Source organism: Scleropages formosus, chromosome 21 (assembly GCF_900964775.1).
Source record: "Scleropages formosus chromosome 21, fSclFor1.1, whole genome shotgun sequence".
NCBI classification, from domain to species: domain Eukaryota; kingdom Metazoa; phylum Chordata; class Actinopteri; order Osteoglossiformes; family Osteoglossidae; genus Scleropages; species Scleropages formosus.
In genome coordinates this window covers 21,462,779-21,483,093 of record NC_041826.1, presented here as the reverse complement: position 1 = coordinate 21,483,093, position 20,315 = coordinate 21,462,779, and the positions used below count along the sequence as shown (strand labels likewise).

General features: G+C 43.9%; 1 protein-coding gene across 2 annotated transcripts; it reads left to right on the top strand.

The window, feature by feature from the left end:
- The first annotated feature begins 1,286 nt into the window (after positions 1 to 1,286).
- Positions 1,287 to 18,662, top strand: LOC108920959 (ras-related protein Rap-1b-like). Of its 2 annotated transcripts, none has more exons than XM_018730113.2 (8): positions 1,287 to 1,374; positions 11,568 to 11,647; positions 12,049 to 12,117; positions 12,288 to 12,344; positions 13,358 to 13,498; positions 15,421 to 15,564; positions 15,895 to 16,010; positions 16,950 to 18,662. In XM_018730113.2, the coding sequence occupies exons 2-7, from the start codon at positions 11,591 to 11,593 to the stop codon at positions 15,979 to 15,981; spliced, it is 555 nt and encodes a 184-aa protein (XP_018585629.1). In that variant the 5' UTR covers positions 1,287 to 1,374; positions 11,568 to 11,590; the 3' UTR covers positions 15,982 to 16,010; positions 16,950 to 18,662. The 2 variants fall into 2 exon arrangements, with proteins under 2 accessions (XP_018585629.1, XP_018585630.1); XM_018730114.2 differs by having other exon boundaries at positions 1,307 to 1,324.
- Positions 18,663 to 20,315: the final 1,653 nt, after the last annotated feature.

Genomic DNA, 20,315 nt, shown 5'->3' with positions numbered 1-20,315 from the left:
TTGATTCTGATAGTTTTATGCAGCTACTCATATGATGAACATTGGTTCATATGGTGGAAGGAAACAAACTGCACTTAAGAATCACACGTCTGCACCTAAGTGTGTCTTTCTGCTAATGTAATGAACACATTGTATTTTCAATGAGATGTATGTCAATTTGGAGAAAAGCATCTGATAAATTAATGTTTGTAAATGATACTTTTTTCCCAAAGCCTCTTACAGTGTTAATCTAGCAACAATTATTTACCCAGCTATATACAGCTGGATAGTTTTAGTGGAGCAGTTTAGGTAAGTACCTCATTCAAGGGTACTACATCCAGAAACAGGATTCAAACCTGTGATTTTTGGGTCCAAATGCAGGAGTTCTAACCACTGCGGTACCAGCTCCCGCTGTCCAGCTGTTTTTATCACTACACTGTACTGTACTCTCTCAAACTGCACCTTTTTGCTCATAGCTCTGTGCAGATGGATTGGTTCCTGGTTCATTTACATAAAATACAGCACAGATCTAGAAACATTCTCAAGGGGGGGCAGTGGTGCAGCAGGTTTGGCCAGTGCCTGCTCTCTGGTGGGTCTGGGGTTCGAGTCCTGCTTGGGGTGCCTTGTGGTGCACTGGCATCTTGTCCTGAGTGTGTCCACTCCCCCTCCAGCCCTGCACCCTGCGTTGCTGGGTTAGGCTCCGCTTCGCTGTGAATCCGCTTGGGACAAGCAGTTTAAGATGGTGTGTGTGTGTGTGTCTTTCCTTGGAATTCTGGAATGTAACTGTTAGTATTAACCATTATCTGATGGGCCTGAGTGGTGGAAAACAGTTGGGTTTGATCCTTGCTTAGTCTCTGTGGAGTTTGCATGTTGTTCCAGCATCTCTGTAAGTTTACTCTGGATGCTCTGGTTTCCTCCCACAGTCCAAAATCATGCGGTTAAGGTACCCTGGACTTTCGGGACCCTCCAAGGTGTAACCCCTCCGCCCTCTGTTTGGCGCTTTCGGCATAGGCTCCGGATCACCGTGACCCTGCTCAGACCAGACAAACGATTGGAGGGTATTCCCTGAAGCCAGTGTTTTATACTGTACTTATGTTATGTAAAACAGATGTATACAGCTGGAAAATGTATATGTTTGCAGGAAAAGTGTATGTTGAACTGATTGGGGAAATGCGCTCAACTGCGCATGTGCACGTAAGCGCCAGTCCTGCGTGTCCCGGCCATGTCCACTGGGGGGCAGCACAGCCGCACAGTCAGCCTATACAACGTATCGACGAGCGCGGCTCAAAGCGAGGCTACGACGTCACGTAAGATCTGAAAACCTCACCCAGGGAGGCGACAGCAAGTGAGTACGGCCGACGTCCTAGTGCTGTGGAGCCACGGAGGGGCTGAACTGTAAGTGCTCTAAGGCGCATTTTTGTCGTTCCGAATGACTTTTTCCGCACGCCTGCTCGCACTGATGAGCGTGCGGCCGACGGTGTGGGCCGGGGCGGCGGCATGGGCCGCCGCGCTGTTTCAACGGTCGCGGGCGCCGGTCTCGAGACGCAGGGCACGGTTTGCGGAAGAAGAGCGGGTCAAATGTCTGCAACATGGCGGATCGCGAGTGAAAAGAGTCCAACTACAAAATGTTTGACCTGACAGGATTCCTCTTCCCGACGGCTGCCGAAGCAACGCGGAAGTCGCAAGCCTTATAGACTCATTGATTCGTCGTTTAATTTCGACGAGTAGACCGCGTTCAGAAAGCGAGTCGTGTAAAAATGACCCCACAGCTGCGTGGAAGTTACAACGGAAATGGGAAAAGTTGTCGCGTTCATGTCGAGCTGTGCGGTCGTGTCCAGTTAGCGGTCAACACGACCGTTATCATGTGAAAGCCGGGCCTTTGCGTCAGCCCTCCTTTGTGCGAGGCTTGAGTATCTTCTAATAGTGGTGTGGCGGCGGCCATCCGGCGCGAGGCGGCCGTTGCTTCGACGATGTGTCGATGCCCCACCTAGTTCACTACTACCGCGATGGGAGATAAGTCGTTTCCTTTTTTGTAGAGGGAGAGGCCCCCAGCGACTCGCACAACTACCTAACTAAGTGCTGTTCCGCTGCACGACTGTCCTCCGCGTCGAGTTTGTTCTCCGCAATGTCTGTCTCTGTTGTTGGTACTTATTTGACGGGCAGTGAGTGTGCCGGCCTCGAGACCGGCCCGGGCGGCGGTTTGTTGGCGGCGCGGGGCGAAGGAGGGAGACAGAGTGAGTGCGCGAGCGAGCGCGCGCCGGCCGGGCTGTGGGCTCGTGGGGCCCCGCACTCGCCGGTCCTCGCGGACGCGATCCTGGAGAGGACTGATTGAGCCGCCATCGGAGGCCTTCGCCTGACGAGCTGTTCCTCAAACGTCTTCTAATTCTAGGGGACCAAAATGGCGTTGTTTCTCTCTCCCTTTTTTTTTTTTTTTTTTTTTTTTTTTTTTTGGTGTCCTCTCCTCTTGCTCTGTTGTCTCAGCTGGTGCTGCAGTGCGAAGAGCTTCTTGTTCCAGCGCTCGGTCGTGAGCTCTGAGGAGGTTTGTGTCCGCAGAAGCTCGCAGCTCCCGTGAGGCGATGGATCCAGGCGGTGGCTGGACGCTTGGTGGTGGTGATGGTGTTTGGGCTGCTGACAACAGCCTGGGCTGGAGGCCCGAGGTGCAGCTACGGACACAAGAATTCGCAGCAGAGCAAAATATCCAGAGACAGGCTTGTAATTCAGTGAGGTGGAGACCTTAGCTGAGCTCCTACACCCCAGCAAGTGTATCCTAGATGTGTACATGGACCAGACCATAGCATCTAGCGAACATTCAGCTGCATCACCACGGTCTCTTCGTTCCCTCCTTATGTCCGCGTTAAACTATGTATTTGACCATTTCCTTCTTAGCAACGTGCCGCTCGATATGTATTGGCAACAAACATCTTTTGAGGCAGTAGTATTTCTCAAAGTACCATGCATGCTGCCATTTTGCTCATTACATGTTTACTTAAGACTACTGGGTCCGCTAGTTTGTGACGTGGAAAGAGACGCATTAAAAAGTGTTTGGTCTCACTGGGTGGGTCCTGTTGTGAGGGAATTTACCATGTCTTCAATGATTTATTTACACTTTGCTCTCTGTTGCTTGTCCACAGTTCCTGTATTGGAGCTGAAGCATCAAAAGTAGACTGCCAAATCGGAGTATATTTTACTTCTGCATCTTCCTCTGGATCCATTTTGATACTTTTCCTGGAATTTTGGTACATTTTGTTTTAATTCTTTGAGGAGAATATTTCTCTGTTCAGTTCAGGTTCTAGTTGCTGTCATATGTCAAGTGAACTAAAGGAGTATTTCATCACAACTTGAAACACTGTTTCCTGGATCCTTCATAATGTCCACTTTGACCTTACAGACCACAAGAAGTTGACTTTTGTGGCTACATTTTCCCTCTGTTATTTTCTTGATTTTGTTTTTATAAATACGGCAATTCATATATGAAATCCTTATCCAATTCTTGAGTGGAAATTCTAATGATTTTGACTCGTACATTGGCCTTGGTTGCATATGATAAATTTAATTTTGCTTGTTTTTACAGGATTTTGGTTTTATGGCCTTGGCCTTTGTCTACTGGAATTATGTAGCACATCTGGAATTTTACAGATAAATTGGTGGTTGCAAACATACTGCAAGCCCACAATCCTGCAGCCAGTCAATCTGTGTCTACCAGGGGCACACAATTCAACTTAAGTCTTATTTCTTGGTGCCTTTTACTCTGCATTCACAATGCATCACACACTATTTACATGATAGTCTGTCCAGTAACATGTCTACTGAGAGGTCCCAGTCCATAGTGGCAGAGTATGTAGAACTATTTGGATAACAGCTGTACTTGCGCAAAATGGTCACCTGAATCTAGTGCCGTTGAACTGGACTGTCAGTGTTGTACTCCCACATGGTCTCACTTGTGATGGTAGTTTGCAGTTAAGTTGCTTGCTGCACCCTTCCGCTGCTGTGGACCACCCTCTAATGATTTACCATACGGAACAAAAAATACTTTTGGTGTTCCTATAAATTCTCCGTCCATTTTTATATAGTGTCATATCCTTTTTTAGTATGTAGCACAAGTGAAATGGTTCCCACATCTTAAGTTATGCTTTGTGGAGTAATGCTAAATGAGTAGCGGTATAGAGGTGTGTATGTGTCATTAGTCGCAACCAGTGCCAACGTGCCACTTGTCCGTCAAGGTTATAGAATTTTCCCTAAACTATGTTTACTTAAACATTCACAATGAGGCAAAGTGAAAGCTTTTGACCTACCACAGCACCTTGCAAAGGTTTAAAACAGATCTAATTTTGGGTGCTGAAATTCAGATACTCAGCTGCTACTCAAGTTTGGGAGTGATTGCTATGGTCTCAAAGTACCTAGCAATTCAAGGAAGTGTTTTATTCCCTGGGGTTTGTGGTGGTTTTGCTGGCCACAGTTTGCTTTTTGTTATGCAGACCTAGTGAGCACTGCTCTAGTGAAATAAACTTTTTTTTTTTTTTTAAATTATTTACTCTCATTGTGACAAAGGTGAGAATTCTTGGTACTTTATTCCAGTTGCTCTGAATTTTTATTTTTTTCTTTAGTAGTGCTTTATGGTTGGGGTGTTGCTTCAGAGTGACAAGTGTAATTGTCCTTGAATTACAGGTGGCAAGTGATAAAGAAGCCTGATAAGTGAGAAGGTGTAGATGCAGTGGCTGGGCTGCCAGCTTCTTCGTCACATTGGAACCCAAGTGCAGGAAGAAAAGCTTTTCTACAGCCTAGAACTTGCAGCAGGGATACTTCAGAGGTCATATAAAGGGCTTCTGTTTCTTTGGTGTCTGGTACATCCTCAGACACTGTGATCATCTCATGTTTAGAAGTAGCTTACGGTGGACATTGGAGCAGAAATAGTCACATGCAGTGGGAATACAAGTTGTTTATTGTATACGTGTTTTAAATCCAAAAAGACTTGACAGTTCAGCAGTAGAAAAGCTCAAGACCTTTGATTTCAACTTTACTTTCAAAGCTTTTGCATCTCTTGCATCTTATTTTTAGTTTATACTGTCCTTATTGCCTTAAGGAGACAAGCCTGCAAAATGGTTCTGTTGGAGTCTGGTCCCCTGATCGATATGGTTGCTGCTTTATTGGACTGAAGGAGCAGCACACCATGACAGCAATGAATAATTAAAATGTCAGTGTGCATGATTCTGAATGCCTCAAGTTACAGCCTGCCTTTATTAAAATGGGAATTGAAGACAGGTGAAGGTATCTGGTTATCACCAAAATGCTCAGGTAAAATGCATGGCAATTACCATTATTAGTCATATTTGAGGACTGTCTTTTTGCCTCCTCTGTGCCCACCTGGAGGTTCTAGAGTCTGGTGGGACCTACTAGCAGCAGATAGTGGAGAAGCAACCTGCTTCATGGTGATTAAAGTTGTCTTTGTGCCACGTAGCATCTGTGTTTTGTTTGGCTTGTGTGCAGTTAGAAATTTTTCACATATTCTTTAAATATATTTTAAAAAGTTAGATCTCTTGCAGAAAACATTGGCACTGGCTTTGACACACTCACGGAAGATTTGTACCTGATTGTGGATATGTGGAAACAAGCCATTTGTGTTTTTACAGTCTGTTGTTAATGGGTTCCCAACCATGCATATGTATGCAATTATGTTGCTCCTGCCTAGTGGTCATACTTACTTTTCAGTCATTGAGTGCAGTAGCTTCTGCTTTCGCTTCTGTTCTGACCCTGCCTCTCTCTGAGCTCTGGCTAATCCCACAAGAGGTTTGCTGTTGAGAATGGCACTCTGCGGTGATTCTGATCATTTAGATTTTCCCTCATCATGGCTTTGGAGTCAAGACTGCAGGCATCACTCAAGATGGGATCTCTCTGGAGTGAATTTCTCAGGCCTCACTAACTTGCATAGTCATGCAGTTGTTGCTGTCTCTTGTCTAAAATTTTGCTGTTCTGCTGGTGTATTGTGGTCAGAATGCATTTGCTGGCCCCTTGCCTGCAAGCAGAGATGGTCAATGAAATATTGCAGACATTATCATGGTGCCCATGACAATGTGATGAAAGTTTATAGAGTGGTTTAGGAGACACTTCTTGAATGCAGGAATGGATCCAGTGTTTGAGGGGAAAAATGGCATCTCGTATCAATACATTGAACCCAAACCAAGTACCTGTACACTTTGTAGGCCACAGCCAGAGTTATGAATATGAGTGGCTACAGGAAACCAATGGTGAAAGATGAGGAAGGAGAAACTGGATGTCAAAATGGCCTGGACCAAGAGTTGTGCAGATTTTTGTGGTGTATGGTTGGGATCCTGTGAGTTTCAGAGGCCTGATCTGCATGACCAGGTTGGTTATGGCTTCCATGGCTTCAATTTGCTGACAGAAGCAGATTTGTGTCAGTTTTCTCCCAGAATTTTGAGAGATGAAGTGGAAAAAATTAGTGAATTGTGCAGTTAGAGAATGCCTTACAGGTGAATGGATCTGCTAGGAGATGAAGGATCTCAGTCTTGGAGATATTGAGTTGTATGTACGGTCTATCATACAAGCAGAGATGTCTAAGATACAGGTTGCAATATGTAAGGATATGTCTGGGGTGGCTGGAGGAAAAGAGAAGTTTTCACAGATGACAATAGAAAATGTATGTTGCAGTCATTTTTTGTCCTCTCCTAACATGAACACTTCTGGATATAGTATCTGGTAAAAGGCTATTTCAAGTTTTCTCAACCTGCCAATACCATGTGTTGTACACATTATTTCAGGTTGTCAGTTTCTGTGCGTGTATATAACTGATGTTTTTGTTTCCTTATGAACTGGGTGACAGAGGTCTTGATTAAACTCTGAGAATTGATTTTCTGCAGTTGTTTCAGTCTCTGGGTATGTCGGTTCCTTTGTCATCTTCCTTCGTGACGGACTTCTTCCTCCTTTGACGTAGGCTGCCAAGGGTTTTAATAATGTTCCCCTTTCCATGTTGAATAGTTCTGTAAGTTTTGTCACCTGTTCACATTCAGTTTTTTCTGTTTCATAGCAGTAGAAAACAGAGCAATGCATAATATTTGAAACAGTTTGCCTCTGTTCTTCCTGTCATTTACTGTAATGTGAGGAGCAAGATGTTTTGTGCTTTGCTGATATCATGTTTGAAATAGCTGTGTTCTAGAGGAGGTGGTTGATGGACTACAGGAAGGTTTGTGTAGACAGGCTGAGAGGACAGATGAAATGTGTAGTTCTTTCAGCATCTTCCATATTTGGGTTGTAGGTAGTTTAGAAAGCATATCATTATGCAAAGTGGTTAAAGAACTGAATATCTGAGTGACCAAAATTGCTCCAGGAAGAAATAACCTAACGTAAACCTGTTAGTAGGGTTTTTAAAAAAAAAAAAGGTCTGTACATCCTAGGGAATGTTACCTAGTTCCATTCACCCACTTCACTCCTTGTCATAGTCTTGGTTACAGTGCCAGGCAAGGGGTACACCCTGTACAGACTGGGGGTTGACCGCTAGGTAGCGACACACGCAAATATTTACGCACTGCAGGCAGCATTGCCTGTCACCTGAAACATGTCTTTTGACTGTGAGAGGAGCTCCTGGAGGAAACCCAAACAGGTGTGGAGAGAACACACTCCACACAGATTGAGCGGGATTCAAACCTATGTCCAAACACCCTGGGTGCTGTGAGTTGACAGCGCTATCTGCTATGTCACTATGCTTCCTGTTTCATGCATCGTAGCCCCCCACCCCCCCTTTTTTCCCCTCCAGCAGTCCTTTTGAAAATTGTAAAACTTGTTGTCATAGTTTCCATAGCTCCCACCACTAGAAGACCCTGAGCAGAGTGACATGAATTGGCATTCATTGCCCCCCCCCCCCCATTTTGTCAGGGTCATAGCGGAACAGGCAAGGATTGCATGTCCAGATAAACTTTGCAATTTAATATTTGCATTTGGAGGTTTTAGGAAGGTGCTTCTGATTACGAAAACTGTGACATTCCCCCAAGAAGAAAAGGAGTCTCTACGGTTTTAGCACTGCTCTATGGCTCATCTTCACACACTACCTCAGACTTTTCATTTCCTGTATTTTTCCTCTAAGGGGAAGTTAGATTGTTGGAGTCAAAATTGTATTTATTAGTTTACACACTTAATATGCCTCTGGTTTATTTACAGATGCATTTTGGTTTCCCCAAGGTTCTCTGAAAGGTTTTGTGTTTTACATATGGCTGAGATGGATCAGATGCCTATGAGGAGCAGTGATTGGCAGGACAGATTCCGTTTGTTGCTTAGCTGCAGGGGACCAATTGTAAGGATTTAGCTGTGTAGCAGGCAGCCATTTCTCTGGATTGTGTAGGCAGAAACTTGTGACTTGCTTCCCACTAACTTTCTGATGTTGGAGAGTCTACCTTCATGTGTCTTGGCTAGCCCAGCTCCCCGTGTACTACATTGCTGGCATATGCTCTCAAGTAAGGTGCTCTGGGATTTCAAATGAGATTGTGCTCCAGATTGGTCAGACAAGAGAACCTGAGGCCAGTTTGTGGAGCGCCCTACATTCCATTAAGTAGGCAGTGATTTATATAGAATGCTGTCTCAGAACAGTGCTTAGTGGAATGCATGTTGGGCTGCTTTGCTGCTGATTTATCCAGAAGGAGCATATGCATATTCATATGCCATCCTGTCCTTCATGTAGTTGAGTGGAACAACCAGTTCCAGCTATGTTTGCAGTTACCTCATGAGGAGCAGATCATCTGAGAATGTCTGCATGTATCTGGCAGTGAAATTACTTCCCCTCCGGAGGAAATTTTGCAGCGAGAAACCTGTGTTTATAGCTGCCGAACATTCAGGGCTTCGGGGATGAGTACTTCAGACCCAAATGGATATTTGAGGAAGCAGAATGGGGTGGAACTTTCAGATTCTTGAATCCCATAGTTCCAAATTGATTGTAGGTGCTTGGTAGTGGTTGCAGTGTAGCTATGAGAGATGGTGTGTCATCCCCCCCCCCCCCCCCATTTCACTGCAGCTGGTTTTTGCCTGATGTACTGAGCACCACAATGCTAGTCGGTAGTCGTCAGCATTCTCTCACTCCACAGCCCAGATGTTCATTCATTCCTTCATGTTTACCTTCACTCCTTGTTAAATTACACATAATAGGGCAAAGGTTCAAATCCAGCTTAGCTTGTCTTGAGTTTGCATGTTGTCATGTCTGCGTGGGTTTATTTTGGGTCCTCTGGTTTCCTCCAGCAGAATGCAAAGATGAATTCCAGGTAAATTGGTTACTCAGAATTGGCTATTTTATGTATTGGAGTGATTGCCCTTCAGTGAACTCGTGTCCTATCCGGTGTGTACCTTGCCTTGCACCTCTGATCCTGACTTGGGCAAGCAGTTAAACAAAGCAAGTTAATATGAATGTAAAATTTATGTGGTATTGCTACAGTCAACAAATTCTAAGGTTGGCTGCCATCTGGAGCTGCACCATCACGTGGTGGACTTAGAACTTACTGGTGATATCAAGTATGTACATTATGTTTAAGATTGTTCGTGGGCTAGTTGGCTTGATGGCTGTCTGCCCTGTCTTGGCTCCTTTGAGGTTGGTGACTGTCAATAGCTGGGGCTGGTCCTTAATCATTTACTCCCTTTTGTTTCTAAGTATGTATGTGAACACTGATTTGAAGGGACATTCACCACACTGAGTCATATTCATGTACATTCTACATCGGTACCCATTTGGTCCCATTCCTTGTCTGCACTCTAGTATATTTTACATCTGACAATAATGTGGTCGTCATGGTGGTAAAACTTGCTTATTGTGAAATAAAATGGTAAAATGAAGGGGTGGAATTAAGCTGACAAACCTTCTCTTTGAAGAGAGGTGGGGAATTGAGTCATTTTTTTCATGCATTGGTGGAGAGTAAGACTCATTCTTCATTTCTGCATTTAACTCCATGCATTGGAAGGGAACTGCTGCCCCACACACAGAATTGACAAATTTTGTCGCTCACTTTGTGGTGTTGAAGCTTTCCACTAAGTGAAGAACTGGGTATGCGATTGCTTAGTCAGCCATAATGAATTTCTGTAAAATGACATCTGCTTAATGGTGAATGAGTGTGAAAGAGTATAGATAGAAAATGTATTTTTAACAAAGTTATCATATATGTCTCTCTGGAGATTCATGCTTGCTTTAACTGTGTGTACACATCAGTGTGAGTTTATATAATCCATACATGAGATTTTTGGTACTGCCACTGTTTTTAACCTAAAGCCTTTTCAGGCCTGAGTTATGTCAGTACGCCACATTTTTATAGCATGTTGCCCTTTCTGGTGCTGTGGCAAGGTCCTACCCACCTTGGGGCTCCTCATTCCCTGAATGTTTTGCTGAATTGTGATGGTTATCCACTGCATGCTGAGGCAGCATTAGTCTAACCAGTTAGAACATGATGAAGTCTAGTTGTGCTGGGTTCTGTTCTGTTGTATATCAGGGAACAGCTTGTCAAATGCTCACATGAATGCATCCCTCAAGCAACCAGGATTGTCAGATCATGGTTCTTTCCTCTGTTTTGCTTTGTCTTTTCTGTCTGGCAACCTCCCTCTGTAACAATGACAGGAAATGGCTTCCATCACTGTTTGCAGACTCTCAGGCCCAGGAGGACTGATAGAATTATTGGCCACCCCAATTGTGGCCTTCCTGACTTCTGTGGGAGCACCTTGTAAGAGGAGCTTCTACGCAAGTTCTAAAGCCCTTCTCTTCAGCATTTGCTGACGGACACTTCAGGGCTTGTGTTGCCTGTTTAACTTGCGGGTGCTTTCTCTATTCCCCTTTGTCCTTTTATGGGTCAGTTTTCTGTTAACCCCATCAATTTGAGTGGCTTCCTTCGGTCTGAATGGCTGCAGGACCTGTGCAGGAAGTAGTGTTGTATTGCATGTGCCAGAAGTTAACCTGCTAAGAGGTTTGTGCGTGTTGTGTTGGTTGTGCTTGTCATTGACCTCTGACTGACAGAAGGAACTTGGAAATAATGTATTTTCAAGAAATCGTACATAATTTTTTGAGGTTGGAGTCAAAAATAGAAATAAGTGCTTGTTATAAAAATGGAGACCAGCATATTTCTATGATTATCTGAATAGACTATGTGCCAATATGGGCTCCTGTTAGTTGTCCTCACACCCAAGGATTGAATATATTTGGCTATGGTGGTTAGTTACGTGATTCCAAGCAGAAATATTTTGCCTTAAGTGAAACTGTATGAAATGTGTGTAGCACACTGATGGTTCTACCAGACAGAATGAAGCTGGGACTCAGTCAGGTGCTAATCATCCTTCCCCCTTTCCACCGCCTTACTATACAGAGCTCAAAGCTTTATGGGTGCTGGTGGGCATACAGTTTGGCAATCACAGCTTATGACAGCTGAGAACTTAAACACACTGCTTTACTGGCAAGAGATTTAAATAGGCTTTCAGTGATTGAGCGATAGGGTGCTGGTGTGGTTTGGGTGGGCCTCAGACCCTTCCTCATGTCCTCGTAGCTGTGTACCACAGTGTGTTTTTATATTTAAAGTCTGAAATGACTTCTTGATCACAACTATTTTTCCTCTTTCATACAGATTGACATCAGAAATACTGCAGGATGCGTGAATACAAGTTGGTAGTCCTTGGTTCTGGAGGGGTTGGCAAATCAGCACTGGTAAGTAGTCCTAGGCATCACCTCCAGCAATAAGACAGATTGGTGGTATACGAATATTCACCTGTAGAATTAACGCTTTTCGCTAAATGTGCTGCAGTTAAAAAAAAAAAAATTGACTTGGTCATAATGCACTACTCCTGTTAAGGTTGGTAATGATCATCACTGCTGTCTGCTTTCCCACATTCTGCTTGTAGTTTTCATATTCCCGTTTTTCTCGGGGGGTTATTGCTTTCATCTGTAGAGGTACCTTAGTCTTTTTAAAACACTTGCGTTTAATAACTAGAGCTAACATGTTGAACATTTTCATTGGGAAAGCTGTGGGAAGCTGAACCTTTTTTGAATCTTACTGAAGGAGACCCACTTTCTAAACAGAATTGTACCTGTTTTTATCCTCACTGCAGACTGTACAATTTGTTCAGGGCATATTTGTTGAAAAATATGACCCCACAATAGAAGACTCTTACAGAAAGGTGAGTGCCATTTTTGAAAATGATTCCCCATAGTCAGTAATTTTTTACTCAAATGGCAGCTGCAGTAGCCCCTAGATTCTGTATTTTTGCAGTAGTTCAACAAAGTTGTGTTGTTGAACTTGCCTGCTGTGGACCACTGCTGAATAAAGTCAGTGTCTATCTCTTGACAGCAAGTTGAAGTAGATGGACAACAGTGCATGTTGGAGATCCTGGATACAGCTGGGACGGTAAGAGTGACTCGAGTGGTGCTGGGTCTGGAAGAACTTTGATGGTGCGCAGTGCTTTCAGTCAAGGGGGCTGTATGCAGATGCATGTGCACTTTTCTTGTTCATAGGTTTTTAAAAAATCGCAAGTTTTGGTCAGGACATTGGGGCATTTCAGCCTAGTTTAGAAAAGGCGACTTTGGTCAGCTTTGATTTATCGCTGTTCCACTCAATGCTCTCTACCATGGCAGGGGTCCTAACGCAGATCTACCGTCCTGTAGGCCTCATTAACTAGCTGCCGCTACCGCTTCTGGTGTCAAACGCTCCCAAATCTCTGAGAGATGACAAGGGACAGAGTGTGGACTGTAACTGAAGAGTAACTGCAGCTATATAATCCGCTTCTTGGCTTCCTTTCCCCTTTACTTCTCACGCTGCTTGCCATGTGGCTGTTACCCCTGACAGCGGCTTCCCGCGGACTGCCTTCAGCCCCCTCGCTCTACATCAAACATACAGCTTCATTCAACAGGTCCGGTCAACTAACAAGTAAAAGTGAATGCTAATCATTATGTTTTCACATCATTAGTCATTTTTGACTCCGCTTCTAATGTATCATTTGAAGATATTAAGAAGTTTCTGCTGTGTAAAATACAGCTGTTTTCATTGAGGTCTTTATTGTTCCATAAACAGAAGAAATGAAAGTGAGAGGTTTAGTGTGCAGTACAAAGGTTCACATGCATTGCTTTCTTAATGAGGTTAATTGGGGGTTCAGAGGTTGGCAAATTGACAACATCCCTGTATTGTGAAGGATGTCTGGAAGAGGAGTTTGTAGCAGCATTGTGTAGAATGCCCCTTGTGTGCTGAGAAATTAAAAGCATTGCCTATTTAAAATGCAGAAAACCCAAATGGAACCTGAAAGGTGTTGCTGAAGCTTCAGTGGCCCTCCTGCAGGAGCAGGGTGACTGATTTGTCAAGCACTACACGTGAAAAGTTGGGTGTCCTGAGATTTGACCTGCCCTTGCTTTCTTTTCCACTGACAGGAGCAGTTCACAGCCATGCGGGACTTGTACATGAAGAACGGCCAGGGCTTTGCACTCGTATATTCCATCACAGCCCAGTCCACCTTCAATGATCTGCAGGACCTCAGGGAGCAGATTTTACGGGTGAAGGACACGGATGATGTGAGTCTTTGGTTGGGGTGTTCTGTTTATGCAGGAGGGGCACTGAGTCTTTTTTTTTTTTTTTTTTTTTTTTTTTTGGTTCATTATACTGCCAGACTACTGAACTCCACTGATAAAAGTGTAGACTCCCTGCCCCTTTTGAGAGTAAGCAGAATACTCCTTGGAATGCCACAAAATCTGATTGCTGGTGTTAACAGGTGTTTTATATAGCTTTTAGTTCATCTATAGAAAGTGTTATCTTCCTCAAACGTATAAACCAAAGGTACCTGGCTCATGTTTCACAAAGGGGTCTTGTGTTACACTGGGTCCAAATAAATATCTGGTAGTTTTTGAAAAAATATCCAGTTAGACTGCAAACAAATTGTTAGTTATGTATGGATACCTCAACTTATACTACTTGCATAACAAAGCTCAGTTTTAAGTCTGTCACCAGCACATATTCACCATATTTACCATGGTCTCTTGCTCTGTCACATGCATACATACATACACTGCGAGTCAAGACACCGCATGTTTTGCCTACTTGCAGTCCCCACCTCAGGTGTGCACACGGAGTACATACTGCCTGCCTTCATCACATGTACACTCACAAACATGCACACAAAACCTGCCACCAGGAGCTTGTGGAAAGGAAGAAGCTGTTTCTCTCCTTCCTAGGAGGGGAAACTGTAGAGCTGAAGAGCACAGTCAGCAGCTGTGACACTTTTTAACTGCAGAGCTAGATGTGAAACTCAGTAACTTCATTCTGTCACATCACGTCCTGTGTCTGTGGTGGTGCACTTCCGGTCCCACACATCTGCTGCCATGCAGCCTGGTCTTAAGCAGCGGTTAAACCGTAATGGACTTGCTTTGCTGTCAGCAAACTAAGTTACTTTGAGTGGTGTACTGGAATGAATAACTTCCTGATGGCTTGCAGGAAGTAGGTGCCCATACAGATATGCACTGGCAGGATGAAAAAGATGATAAACGGGAAGGAAGTGTTCATCCAATTTTCTTATAGACTAAACACTGGATGGTGTGTCACAATATTGTGGAAAAAGTGCAGGAATTTCACCATACCTTAAGTGCAGCAATAAATACTGTTCCTTATTCAAACTAGAAAGGTTAGAAAAGCAAGCCATTAGTCTTCATTAGAAAGATCCAAAGTCTCACGATTGCAGGATGGATGGTGTCATACTCCTCCTCTGCAGAGCAAGATGGTGTCAGGGAACATAAGCATTCCAGTGGCAACTGGCACTGTTTGGACCCCCAGGTCTGTTACCCATCTGTGATGTATCGTACCATCTAACGTTCACAAGCATGAGAGCCTAGCTCTGCCACCCTACTGTTGGTGCACTCAATCCACTGGCACAGTTCGAGACCCATACACAGTCTCTTCTGCTTTCTGTCCTGCTCCGTTCCCTCTTCAGAACTGGCAGTCGACCCCCTGTACGCATACGAAACCTATTGTAGTTGTGGTTTTCAGCCCACAGTGCAGTAAACATCCAAAAAGTGATGACAATACACTGCTCCTCTGTCACTCACATTCATTGTGGACAGAATACACAGAACAAAATAATTGCCCTGTGCAACTGTGTACATTATTGTATGCATCTAAAAATTATAGGTATGTTTGCAAAGGGAAATGTCTGGTAAATTAATAAATATAAATGTAAACACTGGCTGTTTGCAGAAAGGGTTCAGCAGGCACAAACAGAAAACGAAAAACGTTAAAGGAAAAGTAAAGACAAATAACACTGACAAAAACTACAGTAACGGATGAACACCCTGCAAATGACCTGAAGCAGAGACGGTGTGATGCCGTCTTTGTCGGTATTGGCAGATAAAATTATCCAAAACTCTGAAATGAGAATCTGTAGGGGATACAAACTCCATGTAGCTCCATAGGTCCCTTTGCTCACTCTTTTCCTGCCGCCAACCAGGTGCCAATGATCTTGGTGGGGAACAAGTGTGACTTGGAGGAAGAGCGAGTGGTGGGCAAGGAGCAGGGCCAGAATCTGGCCCGCCAGTGGAACAGCTGCGCTTTCCTTGAGTCCTCTGCCAAGTCCAAGATCAACGTGAATGAGGTGACAGAGCTAGCTCCACCCCCCCTGCATTCCAGCCCTTTGTGACTCCTGTTGTGAAAGAAGGAATTGGATGTGTGGTAGTTTTTTTTAAACTGAAACTAAGGGTGTTTGCCTGTGTGTAGGTGTGTGTGGGCTTTTGATCTGAAAGTGCTGTTTTCCCCTCAGTCCTGAAGGGTGGGAGAGCACAGCAAGTGTATCCATCAGAACTTTGTCCTTTAAGAGAATGAGTTTGTTGTCTATGAGCCAGAAGAGTTTTAACATTCTTTACACTGTGGAAAAGGCAGGACTTTTAATGCAGTAATGTTACTTTTCTCTTTAATGGCTGTTTAGATCTTCTATGACCTAGTTCGGCAAATCAACAGGAAAACTCCAGCACCTGGGAAACCACGCAAAAAGTCCAACTGCCAGCTGCTTTAATACACACCTGTACGGTTGCTCTGAGCCAGGTGGGTATGTGGTGGGGGGGCAGGGGTTAAGTGTGCTGTGGAAGTAGGTGGGTCACTAAGGAGGTTCAGTAGCAGGGGGGTGGCTCTTCAGTGGCCCACAGGGGGCCTTTCCCATGTTTCATCATCTTGCTTCTTTATTTGTATTTGTTTTGCCTGATGTCTGTTTTACCAGCTGAACTACCACTTGTCCAGCTGTTAGAACATGTTAATGGAAATATCACAGCAGGTAATGGTACACCTCTGAGAAACAGTGGCTGATCTCATTTTGCAGCTCATTCTGATCGAATTGAATATACTGGCTAAGGAAAATGGTCATTAGTGCATCAAAGGCAAATCATGCCTTTAACTGATTTATCGTATGATCAAAAGAAAACAGATCTTTTACAGCATAGGGCTAGCTTTAAGCTGTAAAATTGGCTTCATGTAGCCAAAGTTTAACACCTGTATTGCCAGTGTTCATCAGATCCACTGGTGTGGGTGTCTGCGTGGGGTGATGATCTAGCAAATGTTTTGCGGTTTGTTGCTGCTGTCCACTTGGGCATCCAGGGCTGTCTGCTACTCCCATTTTGAACATGTGTGCCCTGAATCGGCTGTGCCTAGTGTGTAATCGGTTTAAGCGTTCTCAGTGTCGGTGTAGCTGGCTTCCAGGCGGTTCAGAGGATGGCACTGGGATAAATCTGTGTAGCCACAAGTCGCCAGTCTTTTTCTATTGCTTTTCCCACTTGGCTTCAACCAATTTTAAGAGGTTTACCTGTAAATGTGCAGATTCTAAATCTGTGATTGAGTTTTTTCTCCAGTTCTTTTTCATGGAATCTTGGAGCATCTGCCCCTCTAACTTGCTGTCAGTCAAGTCGGCTTGTGTCACAGGTCGCCTTAGTTCAGGCTGCCGTCAGTTCAAGACATTTGACCCTGGGCATCTTGTGCTGCTTTCCCCTGCAGGTCTGATGAACTGCTGTCTCTGTGGGCAGCACCAGCATTCCAGCTGAACTGAACCCAACCTCCAATGGGCGCTTGTGTCTCTGGACCCCTTTAACAAATGGCATCTGCAACTGGATTGAAGCTCCTACATCACTTCCTGCAAATACATAACTCACAGTCCTCCTGCACTGGCTTCCACCATTGAACATGTACGAACATGAGAGCAGCCAGCCAGAGCGGGTATGGCCTCTTCGGGCCCTGGCCAGTACAAGCAACGGGGAATGTCCAAAGACGTCCTATATAGTCTCTTTCATACTGCTAGCTTTCCTGCTCTGGTATTTTTTACCATGATCCTTACACTTTTTTTTTTTTTTTTTGGAATTACTAAATTTTGTTGTATTGAAATATATTGCAACAGCTATTAATATGGTTTTATCTTTCAACATCCTGTGGACAAAGTGATTTGAGCTGGGGAATTCTTTTCCACTGTAGTGTCTTTAGCCTGAGATGTTGCCTTTAGATATGTTTCTTTCAGGAAGGTTTAGATCAACAGCTCTTGTTTTGTTCAGTTTTTCCATGGATGTTTGTACAGGGATTTCAGGGGATGGTTGAAGGACTGTTTGCCAGGGGACCTGACAACATTGACCTATGAACTCCTCCTCAGATCTTCCCAGCTCATTATACGACAGGGCATTTGAACCCATGGCTCGAGGTCATTTCCACCTTAGTGGAATCCCTGTCCTACACATACACAAACACGTGCATATATAAAATGAGGGTTTTTAATGTTGAAATAAAAAATGGAATTGGTGATGCAACTCTCCATGCTTCTGTCACTATAGTTTCTCACGGTATCTTACGTTACCCTTTTCAGCCTTGCGTGCCCTTGCCTGCGCACCTGCAGCAGTTGACTGGAGATGTAAAAACAAATACTGAAACCAGTCTCTGAAATCAGTTGCTCATTACTAGTTGTTTATGCTGTGTGATATTGGGGTTAAGTCAAGTATCAGTTGGTTTGTCAGTAGTGAATGCCAATGACTCCTTTGGGGGGGGAAAAAAAAACCAAGGTTACCCAGCAAAATCGTTTTTTAAACTTCTTAATTTGAAACCTGTGTAATGTTTCAGTTAATTCCGAAGAATGCTGTGTTGATTTGTATTGGAAAACAACCATTCTGCAAGTTGAGATCATGTGACCACATCCCTCCACGGAGCTGCAGTATTTGAAATGCAATGTCTGCTTGTTTAGGTGGCCAAATGTGAACTAAAAGCCTTAATTAAAAGTGGTGCAATTTTGTGTAACTGAGCATTTGTCGTCCAGTAAACTGGATTCCCTGTCGGTACTTGCAGCGGGGCCAGTCTCGTAGTTCACTACCTGTGTGTTTAGATGGGTTGCCCCGTCACCATGCCCCGCCCCTTTACTGTAACTCCGAGGAGCTGAGTGCAGTTCCTTCAGCAATCGCTCTCCAAGCCATCTGGCAGTCTTGGATAATTTCAGTAAAATAACATTGTGTAATGCTGTGAAACATTATAGCCCCACCGAAGGAGGATCTTGTGTTTCTGGGGAAAGTGTGAGAGATCTAATGAAATGTACTCATCTTTTTGAAGCATGTGGGTTTTCATCCTGTTCTGCTGACTCAGACGGAGCTTTGTACATAACACAATTGTAAACTTGTCAGGTATTCAATATTAGCATGTCAACCTATATTTTTAAAAGTAAGAAATATATTAATATAAATGGAGTAAAAGTTGCTTTTATCTTGATCTTATTTGTCTAGCTTTTGTTTGGTCGTTCTGGATCAGTGGTTTTCAGTCTGCTCTGCGATGCTCTTCAAACAAGCCACCGATTGACTTCATTATGTGTCACACCTCCCTGCAGGAATGGCACTGTTTAAATTCAAAGAATCTCAAAGGGATGTTCCTGGGTCCGTTTTTCCCCTTTGTCTGTAGCGTTTGTCTTAGAGGCTGATGGTCCCCCCCCCACTTCTCTCTCTCGCTCTCTCTCCCCCCTCTTCCCTTGAAAGGGCTAAATGCCACCGAAAAGGTCTAAAACTACTGCTGTGAATGCATGTCAGTGGCTGTACTTGTATGTCACTTTAGTGTTCTGTATATCAGTGAAAATTTTAATGACCAGGTTCCATTTGACCCCCCCTCCCCACCAAATTCTCCAGGCAGTTTTTAGTTATTGAAGTTTCCAGACTTAAGCAAAGTGGTGTGAGGTTTGAGTAAGCTGCTACACAGGGTGCTTCTGCCCTCTTGCCCAGCCTGCCTGTCATGTTATGGGTTCCAGTCCTACTTTTTTTTTTTTTTTTTTTTTTTTTTTTTTTTTTTTTTTTTTTTTTTTTTTTAAAAAAAAAAAAAAGCAATGCACAATTTAAAATCAATGGAAAAAGGTGTGTGACAGTTGGTCGCTCAGTTGCTGAAAACTCATGCGAAAAACCACCGCTCTGCAGGGGTGTGCAGCTCTAGATGAAACCAAAAGCTTTGTTGGGTTGGATGGTCTTGCGGGTTCAGGATTTGCACAGAAAAAAATTAGCTGTTTGACTTAACAGAAGTAATTATACAGAGGACAAGCACTTCAGGTGTTTTAATTGTAATGTTCACCTGTTTAAAAGGTGTTTAATCAAAGTTTGAAATCAGTGGTCCTGGCTGTACCTTTCAGACAAATGGATGTGAAACTACCATGATTTGCACAGTACGAGGACTGTGCAGTAATAAGATGCAGCCAGAAGCTGGTATCCTTTCCTGCAGATGCTGTAACTTATCACGTGAGCACGTGTGGTGCCTGATGACGGCTTTCACACAAATTTGTTTCGAGTGTGGTGTGTGCCCCTTACATTTGCACAATTATTATACCACCAGTTAATCTCTGGCTTTTCATGAACTTCTCCTCACTTAGAAGATATTTGACTGAAAAATAATCTCTCCCTTACTCCAAATATCCGAACTAGTTATCTCATTATTCCTAATCATATTATAGTGACTTTCTGTAAGTAACCATTAATGTATCTCAAGTTATTTATAGCAAACCTGGACATGAAGTTTTGAAATGTTGTTCAAGTCCAAGTCATTCCCTTGTGGTGAGAACACTTGATAAAATGAATAAATCCATGTTTTGAGCTCCTTGTGACCTCGAGACACAAGAAGAACGAACAAACATCCCTTTCTAAGGATTGTTGCTGTAGCTGCGAGGAGGATGGAATCCAGGATGGATGAGTTGGGCTTTCTCCTTGGGTCAGAGCTTCCGTTCCCTTTGTCATGTCAGTACTCGTGACACTGAGGGTTGACCTGCGTTCTCAATTATTTCTTGCCCGCTGTATGGAAACCCTGCACAGCCCTGTCGCTCACGGTAACCTCAGTTTAAACCAGGTCACCAACCGGACCCATATC